Source organism: Molothrus ater, chromosome 2, assembly GCF_012460135.2.
Source record: "Molothrus ater isolate BHLD 08-10-18 breed brown headed cowbird chromosome 2, BPBGC_Mater_1.1, whole genome shotgun sequence".
NCBI classification, from domain to species: domain Eukaryota; kingdom Metazoa; phylum Chordata; class Aves; order Passeriformes; family Icteridae; genus Molothrus; species Molothrus ater.
Window position 1 is genome coordinate 24,109,867 of NC_050479.2, and position 12,265 is coordinate 24,122,131.

Below are 12,265 nucleotides of genomic sequence, written 5' to 3' on the forward strand. Positions count from 1 at the left end.
GAAAATTAGAAAAGACTGAAGACTTGGACATCAGTGAGTATATCAGCTTGAAATACCTTTAGTGACAATATAATTCATTTCAAGAATGCAGCAATTCAGCCAAATCAAATTCTGGAAAATTCTGGAAAACAAGTAATGAGAAATGAAATCATCTTTGAGCTAGGTGCACAGGCATAGTTATTTTCTTTGAAGACTTGTGGCACAAGCCTTTCATGTAAGCAATATGTAAAAATGTTCATATCTGCTATATGTAGTGCACAGGTTAATAGAAAGGCTTGGTAACCATCATGTTGCAATCAATTCAGTAAGTGCTGAATAGAATTGTAAGGTAATACTTGATGAGTTTACCCAAATTGAAGCATTTTTGCAGCATGCAATGCTTTTTATGTTCATGTTTATATGGGAGACTCATGACAGGACCCCATATGCTGCTTTCCTGCAGTGATCACGACTGAACAGTACAGATAATCTCTCCAGACCTCTTGTACAATTTCTCAGTCACAAATTCTTAGCAGAGTAGGAGGGGCTTCACACTACCTCTCCAGAAGCTCAGTTTCCTGGATGTGGTGATTCCATCTCTGAGTTGACAGAGACTGCAAATCCTATTCCATCCCCTCCAAGAGGAGGTGTCATTCTGTCCATATGTGCAAAGAGTCCTAAGTCTTTGCAAACCTCACGAATTGTGTTAGGAAAAGAAAAAGAAATTAGGAGATAAGGCTGTGCATTATGAAGTAGAAAAGAACCATTAAGAAGTTTTAAATGTCATTCTCCGTTGGTTTTGGCAAACCATAAAAGATTGTGACTGAATGCTGGTAGTGTTGAAAAATGTGTAACATGAACACACCAAAATCCAATTGCTCTCTGTCTATCTTAAAACTCTGTAAAAGTGAAGAGGGGGATGATTTCATTTGTGTGTGGGGTTTCTCCATTGCTCTTCACATCTCCTGACCACCTCTGAGATGTTTGACAGAGGATGCTGGTATCAGTAGTTTGAAGTGTGTTGATAGTTCAGGGTTTATCATACAGCAGGACACGTCTCAAACAGAAAGTGTTTCACAGTACACCAGTTTTAATGTGCTGTAAAATAAGATATATAGATAAATAGGATTTTAGTCAGAAAAAATTAATTATGTGGATATTCAAACAAGGTAAAACAGCAGGGACTTGACTCTGCTCCCATGAAGCATATGGAAATGGGGAAGGGACTTGAAATCCTGCTGGAAGTGATAATTTGTTCAAAATTAATTAAATACAGGTAAATGCTGTAAGGGCACTGTGAGGGCCAGCTGCTCCCTGCTGCTGTGTGAGCCACTGGGAGCATGGAGGCCACCCCAGGGCAGCTGGACAGAGTCTGGCAGCTGGGGCCTGTCCCACTGCCCTAGCTGGATGTTATGTCACTGTTCTATTTTTCTAATTCAGAAAATTTCATTCATGATTTTATGATGCTATTCCTACCACCATTTTTACTGCAGGCTCTTTGTATCAGATTTAGCAATTGTGTGGCTGCAGAGTGAATCAGCTCAGCAAACTGATCCAAAAGCAAGTGCATTACCCCCTGGAATCAACAGCTTAATTCTGTGTCACCTCTCTGAACCAATTCACCATCCTAGTGCACAGCTGCTGAGGCTGATGTGGAGACAGAAAGGAAACATTCAGATGTCTTGGAAACACTGACTTGATTTTAATAGTTCCCTAAGGATATTTCTAATACCAAATGACACCTTAAAAGTGGGTTTCTAACACAGTTTGAAACTAAGCTGAAATTGAGGCTGCCATTGGCTGCTCTCCTTTCTGTCTGGCTCTGTTTCTGTCCCATCTTTTTGTCCTCCCATCTTTATGCTCGTTTTGGAATGAGGCAGGGAGATGAACCATCTGGAAACTGCCTTTCATAAAGTTGGTCTTCAGCTGGTTTAACTCTCCATCCCAGCAGCATGACATGTGGCACTGCTATGCAAAGATCAAGGCAGGAGTGTGTGAATTAATGCATGAGCAAGAGGGAAGCAGCTCTGGTTTTCATATGCTGTGAAAGGTGGTGCCTGAGCCACAGATGTCAAGTGGTGACATATTCCTGGAGCTACACATTTTATTCATAGTTTTGGTCACTCATATGCCACACACACAACTATTTTGGATAAATGCATGGATCGGTAATGCCCCTAGTTTGTTCTATACTGCCTGGTTTGAGTTTGCTTTCTTGTGCACTGCACACTCTGGGAATTCCAGGAGACACACGGGGGATCTAACAGCCAGTGCTCCACAGCTGGTAATTAGTACCATTTAGCAGCTGCTAAGTGGGATAGTAGTCTGTTACTCTTGAAGATCTCTAATGCAAATTGTAATGAGTTGCTTACAAGGCTTCTAAGCCAGCTGGCATAAACTTGCTCTGCATGTTGTGGGAGTTAAAGAGGGGCTGACTTTTGCTTCATAAGGAATATAAGTCAGCAGTAATCTGATTTATGCCAATTAAGTAGCGTTGGCATAGGATCAACATAAATGTTGGTGAAACAGAGGGGGTGTACAGTCTGTTCAGATGAAAATTTGTATTGTATGCAAATTCTGTAACTGTTACAACTAAGGAAAAACACGGGTATGACAATGGTTTTCAAATTAAGGTACTGACCACAGAATGAGTTATTTTGCTGATGTGTGTTTTAGTGCTTATCATTTAATGACTATAGAACTGGAAATTTGCAAATTCTGAAATAAATTTAACTTTTTTAAGTGAAATGCTGTAAGATCCAAGGTTTTTACTCAATTCTACAAACACCTGAATCTACAAACATTTGAATGTACAAGCAGATGTTTCTGTAACTGAAAAGTTGGCCTAAAAATTATTCTGGTAATTTAAAGAGCTTTCAAACATATCTCTAAGGTGAACTTAATGTTTGTGAGCTTTTGCAATATTTGACTGTAGCTTGATGATAAAGTTCTTATTAGTTTTAGTCACCTTTGTCAGGAACTCCAGGAGAATCCATACATGGGAGACAGATAAAATATGTGTAAAAAATTAAATACATGACCTAAATGCTAAAATATTTAATTCTTTTTTTCCATAACCTTGAAATAAATAAATCTCATTAACCAGCTGGGAGTGAAAGTTTTAAGAAAAGCTATGTTTAAGTTTACTCTATGATCAGCTGCTTTTCCCTAAGGTAATTTTAGACTGTCCAATTTCCAGTAAACAAAGCTTTGTTTTATTGTAATTTTATCTCATTAACAGACATTCTGGATTCAGTCAGGTCTGTGCTACCAGTTTTTGTTGACATAGCTATTTAGTGCTCAGAAATAGCTGTCCTGGCAAAACCCTGGCTGTGTTATTAGCTGTGATGATAGACCCAGTATTTTTAGCTAAGAATGTGTTATTTTGTAAGGTGGTGTTTAATGATTCTAGCAACACCTCTATTATATACACAGGTTGTAGGTGCAGTGAGATAAAATCACAGTTTTATTAGCAATTAAAACCTTACCACAACAGTGCTCTGCCTCTGGCCTGGCCAAAGCTCTAAATGGAGGCAAAACCACAAGTCACCATGATTGCTCTTTGATCCTGGGTGTGCCCCTTGTAGCAATGTCTTTGGGCCACAGAACTTAATGGCTACTTCTAGTCTTCTCAAAATTACTGATTTACATCACTGTTCTTCACACATCACAACTTAAACATGTTACATTTGACTGCTGCCCCTTGTCACTTTTGTGTAAGGAGATAGGTTAATTTGTCATTGCTTGGGCATTGTAAGAGGCACACGCTAGGATTTTTAAACCATTGGGTTTGTGGACTTAATATTTTCCAGTGGAGACACAGACTGCATTATACTTAATGTACACAGAAATAAAAGAGGGGGAATTTGCCCGAAGGAAAAGTTTTAAATGTAGCAGTTCTTGAATAAAGACATCCCTAACTCAAAAATTATTCTGGCTGTGTCTACAATGATAAAAATGTCTGTCCCATGAGAGAACTGTGACTCTCCTCATGGATCTCATTGGAGTTTGGCTTAGTGAGCATGTGGCTCAGAGACATAACCATTATTTTCCACATGGTTTTCCAGTTCAAGATACCTGAGGTAACAGGAGGGCTGTGCCCTCCACCTCCAGCATGATAGTGCATGGCAGGAAGCTGCCAGGGCTGGAGAGTGCCTGGGCATGGACACACCACAGCTGATGGCACAAGGCCTGGTGGGAAAGTCACACAAGAATAGGCACAAAAAAGGGACTTGTCACATGCTTGCCTGTGCTGCTGAAAGTTTGCTCCCACACTGAGTGATCAAGCCCCTCAGCTATTTCCAAGGCTGAGGTCTGACTGATTTCTCCACAAGGAGAATATGGGAAAGAACTACTATGTATTTTGATCTTCCAGCATTAAAGCTGGAAGAGATGCTGAGGGGGGCTGTAGGACTCCCTGGGTCAGTCTGTTTCATTGGTGGCTTGGTTTGTTTCTTTTAAAGGTAATATTTGTCCAATGGAGCACAGAAATCAGTCGGACATTTTACATCATGCTTTTAATTTCAGAAGAGAATCAATGACCCATTTGCTTTGGGGTCATGGTATTATGATTCCTGGCTACCTGAAAAAAAAAAAAATTATCAACTATGGGAACTCTGACAGGGAGGATGGAAATGTCAGCCCTGTCCTTAGCAGTGCTCTGTTCTAGTAGTGGGCATTATAGCTTGCATATACTCTCAAATTTAACCAACATGGAAAGAGTAATTTCCCTCTCTTCATTTCTGAAGTCTGTGAATAGAACAATTATCTCTCCAAATCTGAATATTTTGTTTATGGTTTGCTGCCTTTAATCTTTGTGCAGCAAAGATGGGAATTTATTTCCAAGAGTTCTCCTGAAAATGAGGAGATCTGAACAAGTCTGACAGATGTTGCCAATGAGCTCTGGATATATTTCATGTAAAAAGCAGTAGGATTACAAATCAGTTGTTTGCAAAGCTCATTAAAGGCATGACTGCTCTGAATAAACACTGTCAACCGATAAGCTTGCTCTGAAGGAAAGCCTGAGACATTGCACTAGTGATAGCAAATGTCTTTGTTAGGTAAGCAAGACACCATAAAAGAATTATAAAATTGCCAATACTGGTACTTGGATTAAAAAACTTTATTTTTAACTACTAATAGCAAAGGCAAGAGGTAAATATTTTTTCTACTACATTAACCAAACATTTATGACATCTTGCATTATTTCATTTGGTGTTATGATTAAGAAATTACCAGAGACTAGAATTCATCTGTTCTCACATATAGCTGAATTGTGTAGCAGGTTTCTCATAAACACCTTTGGTACAAGCTGAAAAGTATGGAGTGACTGCTGAGGAATGAGAAAAGAGGACTAAAGAGGTATGAATGTGGAGAGAATTCTAAGTGATTAATCTGTACAGAGTATAAGATACCAGCTGTGAGCCAAATATCTGACTGAAATAATGGGAAAAACATGACTCTTAACTGGTGGAAGTGGAAGGAGTGGAAGGATGCTATTACATCTTTCAGTATCACTTCTGTTGTGATTCAATTTCATGGTCAGTTTATGCCCAAACTTCTCTCAGCTGTTGGTGGAAAGTGGTGGCTACACCATTCTCCCTGCTCATACCCATTACCCAGTGCCACGTTCCCTGATCCTTGGTCTAGCTGAGAAACTAATCTTTGCTGTGTGCCAAGTGACAAACCTGTGCAGCCTGGGGTAGGAGGAGAATGTGACAATCCAATTCCAGAATCAGCAGCATTTTAGCTATGCTTCCGCAGCAGTAAGTCATGCTTATGCACATCATGAACAAGTAAAGCTTTCCAGCTGGAGTTATTCCTGCTAAACTAAAGAGAACAAAAATAGATGTTAACAGAAAAAAAGTCTACACTTGGTGGCTGCTATTCCCCAAAAGAACAGTTAATAGGAGCATACACTGGTACTCTATATCCAGTACAGTAGATTATAGTAGAGGAAATGTATTAGAATATCTGTATAGAGGCTTTGCCCCAGAGGTCCCAGTTGCCCTTGATGGGCTGCAGCTGTGATGTCCTTAATTGCGCTGCAGCTGTGACCAATGAAGATAACTGGGATAAAAGAGGGCGGGATGGCCAGTCAGGGAGAGCCTTGGAGGAGTCCTGACCTGAGAGAACAATGTGCAGAAGAAGGAGTCAGTGAAGATCTGCAGTCATGAGAATACATCAAAGAGGTATGGACTTTAGAAGTCTAATAACAATATAGGACTCTAGAGAAATACCAGAAGAACAACAGTAGATGATCAAATGTTAGGTTTTACATATGTTAGGTACCTTTATTTTTGTCTGTTCTGTTACTACTAAAACTGAGTTTGCTGTGAATGCAACTGCCCAGTGCCCAAGTTTGTGTTGCCATCAGTAGCAGATGCCTGGTGAGATACTGATAGCCCTGGGCCTTTTGAATTCATTCACCTTTCAGGCTCTGAAATTCTGATCTGTAACTTCAGATCAGTATTCCTTTTGTCTGCAGCAGACATAAAGTCACAGACATAGCTCTTTATGCCAGCATAGCTGGATTATAACCACAGTGCAGTGGTTATAATGCTAGTTGCTACCATGTATATCATAATCCTTAATGCATAATGCACCACAGTTACAAAAAAGCTAAACAAAACTGTGTTAGGTTATTGTCACCTTGTCATCATCCAGTTGCTATAACAACTAAAAGCTCAAAGCAAGCCAAGACAAGCCCAGAGAAAGTAAAGCCTTACAGCCCTAGTTCTACAAGCAAAGTTAGTACAAGACCTGTGCCTGGTAACAGCATAGCAGTAATGACTGTAGTGCATTGTAAGGCTATATTATAAGTCATAATCTAGTCAATAAAATCAATGGAAAGTGAAAAGGTATTCAGCTCTCTGGAATAATTTTATTAAAATTACAACATCAAGGATATGTAAAAAGCTCCATTGATTATTACCTTTCTTTTCTGATGAGACTTCAATGCATCCAATGCTTTTAAAACATCTTTATTAGATGTGAAATTGGGTATGAAATTCTGTTCTAAATTGTAAATAATTTTGTGTGTCAATTCTAAAAGATATCAAAGAATGGATGGACCTGTTTATACACACGCAGGAAGGGCTTCAGAGTTTGCTGAAAGTTTTTTACTCTGGGGTTGATTTTTTTTTTTCCAGGTAAATGTCAGCTTCCTGCTTTTAAGCCAGTTTTTAGTCTCATTTTTCCTGTAAACTTTCCTTACATGAAAGATTGCAAGTAAAACAAGTTTTAAAAGAAAGTCTTGTGGAAGCTTCCTTAAAATTGCATTAATTAAGAGATATTTAGCATTTCTTGAATAAAGTTTTATATTACTTTCTGTCCTCATTAGGGCATTAAATCCCAAACTACTAGCAGTAGCAAATATATTTACTATCTATTTCTAGGTAGTAGTTCTATCAAAAGGACAATATGAACAAGTGAAGTCTTAAGTAAATGATCTAAGTGAGTTGTCTAGTAGGAAGGGGGATTTGTTTCTGTGATCTTCTTTTCTTGATTTTCTTTTTTAATTGTGTTTTGCAAAGGGGATAAATTCAAGGAAAGAATTTTTTTTTTGCTTATTTTTAAATACGGAGGCATGTAGCACATAATTTGATTCAGGACACAGACTTTTGCCCAGCTGAAAGGAGAGTTTGCATATCTTGCCCTGATAGTCTGTGTGATGGGAATTTCCTGAAGAACTGATCAAGCAATAATGAGGAAAAAGGCACCAGACCCAAAAAAAAAACCCAAAAAAAGCTACTGATCTTTTATCCACATTCTCTAATGTTTTTGTATTTGACTCAGTAATTTGTTTATGGTCACAATTATTTAATATTCTGTTCGAAGATCAGAGTTAACATAATAATTCTTTATGGTGTAATCTTGGCCTACATTTCTGCTGGTAGAAAAATAATCAAGGCAAACCAATTAATTCTAATGGATTTCAAACTCGGATCTAGAAATGGTCTGATGTTCTTTTGTTTTCAACTGCAAGGAGTTGCAAAATGGATCTGGAAAGGCATTACTTTGCACAGCTTCTCTGCGAGAACCAAGTCTTTAGGCATTGGAGGGAAGAAGATATCAAAAAATTGCCCATATTTTTTATACCTGAGTAGCCAGAGTTTCTTTCTGTCTCTTGGTTACTATTTTAGGCTCCAGATGAAATTCTTGTGTAATACTGTTAGAAATTCAGTTTCCCAACCCACTGACCTTTCCATGTGTCCTCCTTCTGCCAAAAGAGAGAAATCTTTACCCTCTGTCTTTGCATAGAAGGACCGATCCTAAAGCCTCTTTTGGCGATCCCAAGGCTCAAAATGATTGAGTTCATCTCAGTGATCCAACAAGAAATTCCACATTTGATTTTGCTGGTGTTATTTAGCCAGAGGTAAAGGTGTGTAAGTCCCTTAGTGAATGAAACAGACTCCTTTGGTTAATGTCTTATCTGTCTTATCCCATCTTGCAGAAACACAAACTGAGGATGCTGTTTCATATCAGTCTCAGTCAGTATAAGACCTCTGCCACCAACCCACAGTGTGATTGCTCTGCCACCACATGATGTGTGACTTATTTTTCCCCTGGAAAACAGGGGATGGAGGAAAGGGAACCCTTTGGAGTGTTAATTTCTTCAGGTGAAATCCTGATGGGATCGGAAGAATGAAATTCTTTTTAGAGCCTTAAGAAATATTCTGTGATATGGAAATAATATTTTCTGCCCTACTAAAGAAATGGCATAACATAAGAACATTGGAAATATTAACTCTTGAGGAGGGTGTAGTTGCATGCCTGTTTAAGGAAGGAGGATTTATAAGTCTTTACTCATTTTAAACCTGAAGTAGAGAGAGTATCTCCATATTTGGTCAGAAATTTAGGTATTTAAAAAAAGGCTCTTAGTTTTGAGCCTCTATTTTTAATGGTCTCTCTGGATGAGGACAAGTGTGTGCTTCAGTATGAGATTTGTGGATCTGAGAGAGCAGAAAAGAATGGTTTGTTTTTTTTTTATTTTTATTTTTTATTATATTATCACTTTAAATGTACAGTGAAAATGGAGTTTCAATATATCCTTGGGAGAAAGAAAACAGATACAGAAAATGTATTGAGAGGAAAGAGGTGGTGGCTATGAGACTGGTGAGAGATTCACAGAAGAGCCTTGAGACAAATCTGTCCTTCCTGTAGGACAGACATCTCAGTGGAACCCACTCACAACTTAAAATTTCTTTGCAGTTGTTTGCACAAGTACATCCCATCTTAACTAAGAATTAAGCTCAAGATTTCAGATGATGAAGACAGAGCCGCCTGTGCTCCTACTCAGGAAATAATATTGGCAGCTATTTTCATGGAGAGAGGCCTTTTAAAAGGGTTTTTCATGCCAGTTTGATGAAGACAGGGTTGCAATGCTGGTGTAGAGTCCCCAGGTACTGCCAGGCACTGCTGCTGTACAGGTCTGTTCAAGGAATGAGCACTGTGAGTTAGTCAGTGCTTTGGTTCAGACTGAAAAGGTTATAAAGGCAATAAAGACCATGGGGAAAAGTGCTGAATTTTCACACTTGAGCGAGCACCAGTGTGAAGGGCTGTGGGATTGCCTGCACCTATAAGCCTGTTTTCATTTCAAAGGGGTTTGATACATGTAACTGGCAGTAGAGTGTGGCTCCAAATATTGTTTTAAAGATTATGCTGCATCAGTGATCTGACAATGCACTGGAAAGGTTAAACTGAGTGCAGATCATTTAGCTTTGGTATGATGATTAATTTCAAGTGCTATCAGTTATGAATACTAGTTTCAAGTATTTACTGAAATAGCCAATATACACCGCATGGGATCTGTAAAAAGTAAAATAAAACCAGTTTTGCTCCCAAATAAACTAAGGTGATTGTGACCTTGACATGGCTCTTTCCTCAAGCCCTTCCCTCTCATATGTACAAAACTGAATGCTCATCTGTACACTTGAGAAGTCCTTGATACTGTTGATATTTACTGTTCATTTTGCTTTACAGGCTTAGCTATTAAAACAGGTGAGATGGCAAATGCTGACATGATAGCTTTGCAGTTCCATAAGAGATTTGAATATATTATTAAATCCCCTGATGAAGATGATTAAGAATCAGCCTATTAAGAGTTCAGAATTAAGTGTACTGCTGTTATATTAGGTATATTAACTCTTGTTCCTCTTTTCTTTGATATTTCAGTGCTACGGCTGTTGAAGGATGGTGCTGACCCTCATATGCTTCTTTCCTCTGGAGGCTCCTTGCTCCATCTGGTAAGAGTGATTGAAGATTATTGTTAGTGACTGTGGATAAACAAGGTGGGAAAGTGAGTAGCAGATTTTCATCCAAAAAAGAAAGGATTAGCAGTTTTTTTAAATCTGCACTGAGCTCCACTATGGCTATGCTTGCATCCAGCTATTCATTTTAAATAAATGGTCATTTTCAAATTGCTTACAAAAGAATGGATCATGTCATAGTGGTAGAATGGTAGTTAACAAAGGAGAATGCAGTGTTTTATTTATAAATTATCTGTGCAGCAAGAAAGAGCAAAGGAAAGACTGCTTGATTCCAAATACAGAATTATATGGCTCAAAGGTTTACAGGTCCTATATGGAAAAATACCCCATGATTTAGCTTTTTTTGTTGTTTTTGTGATAGTTTCTTGCACCAGTTTCCTGCATATGGATATTTAACACATTATCTGCATGTAGTTTATCATTATTTGCATAGTAATTCAGATTAAGTAACAAGAAGATAAAAGAAAAACAATTTGTATATAATAATGAAAGTAAAAACAAGAGGTAAGGACATGACAAGCAGACATAAAATACCATAAGAGTAGAATTTTGACATTGCTGAAGCCAGTAGAAAAACTCATAAATAATTCCTACATCTTATGATCCTGGGCTGTGATGCTTCAGTTGCAGACATGCTGTCTGTGAAACTATTTTAAGACATTTGGATCCAACTTTGTTGCACACTGTGGCTCAAAGAAATGCAACTGAGCAAAATAACGAAAAGTCTGCTGGGAGTGTGTTTCATTTTAGAACAGCTGGATTACATTTCTCATCGTATGTGTACAAAATACAGTAATTTATTGATGAGAAAGAGCTCCTGTAATATTATTGGACTCCAGCCCACCTGTGGCCATGGTCTTGCAAGATACAGCATTTCTGTTATGTAATTAATCTTTGTTTTCCATCCTCCATGGCCATGCTATTTAACCAAGGACTTTAGGAAATAGAGGCCAAAGTAAAGGGAAAGTGCAGTACTTATTTGGAAGAGAGAAAATTTTAATTCTCCTTTCTCTAACTATTTGTCTGTTGTAAAAATGCTCAACTATTTAAAAATGCAGTCCAAATGAAATGTTATTTCTGGGATTCCCAAAACAGAGGCATCCCTAATCTTACCCCATCCCAGAAGCCCTAGGAGACAATCTTTATCTTGAGTGTGGATGATTTGACATAAGTATCAGGCATTTTAAAATAAAAGAAAGAAAAATTCATTTTCAGGGACTTTAAGTTGTTTTATCTAGTTTAGCTGATGCACAGTTTTTAACTGCAGATAAAATCTGCAGCTGAGCTGTGCCATTTTAGGTTTCTTGATCTGCATTACACCCCAATTCCCTATCACAATCATTATCTCTCAACTGGTGCCTGCTGCTTCCCAGGCACACATATGCTTCCAAAGGAAGGAAAGCTTTGTGCAGTAAGAAATTTGCAGTAGAGAGCCATGTGTAACCTACTGCCTCAGTTTAGTCAGAGTTACTTGCAAGCACTCATAATTCATTTACAGGAAAATGCTCATCTCACTGGAGATAGAGGCAAACCTGAATTCAATGAAATTTGGATTTGACCCTGATTTGGGAGCAGTACAGACAGGATAGGGGAGTCATGATACAGGGAAACAAGATAAGCCAAATTTATTTTCCAGCAAGAATTGAAACTAGTAATTAACCACCAAAGGCTCTATGTCTATTATTAATACACAAAATGGCTCAGTGATGCCTGTCATCTCTAGAACTGGTTGGTTTTGTTTTGTTTTTTTTTTTTTGCTTAACAATGTCTTGAAAATATGGTTGGTATTAGATTATGCTGATCTGTAATATAAAATGTCCTACCTCTGATTTCTTAAATTTCAGCACAGAACAGCTCAATTTCAGTTATACTGATACAATGAATGATACCAATGCAACAAAACTGTTACTACAGCTGCTGGATAAGTTACATGAGCTAAAAGAAATACATCAGAATTTAATTTCTGTTCTATAATTTAATGGTCAGTGTATTTGGAAATCATTTAGGATGGGACT

At 38.1% G+C, this 12,265-nt stretch overlaps 1 protein-coding gene across 5 annotated transcripts in view; it reads left to right on the top strand.

Annotated features, from left to right (window-relative positions):
- MYO16 (myosin XVI) overlaps window positions 1–12,265 on the top strand; it is a 357,892-nt gene that overhangs the window by 107,081 nt on the left and 238,546 nt on the right. For all 5 annotated transcript variants that reach the window (XM_036381446.2, XM_036381432.2, XM_036381447.2 and 2 more), the window contains exon 3: window positions 10,156–10,226. In XM_036381446.2, coding sequence (XP_036237339.1) covers window positions 10,156–10,226 — 71 coding nt within the window. The remainder of the gene's footprint in view (window positions 1–10,155; window positions 10,227–12,265) is intronic.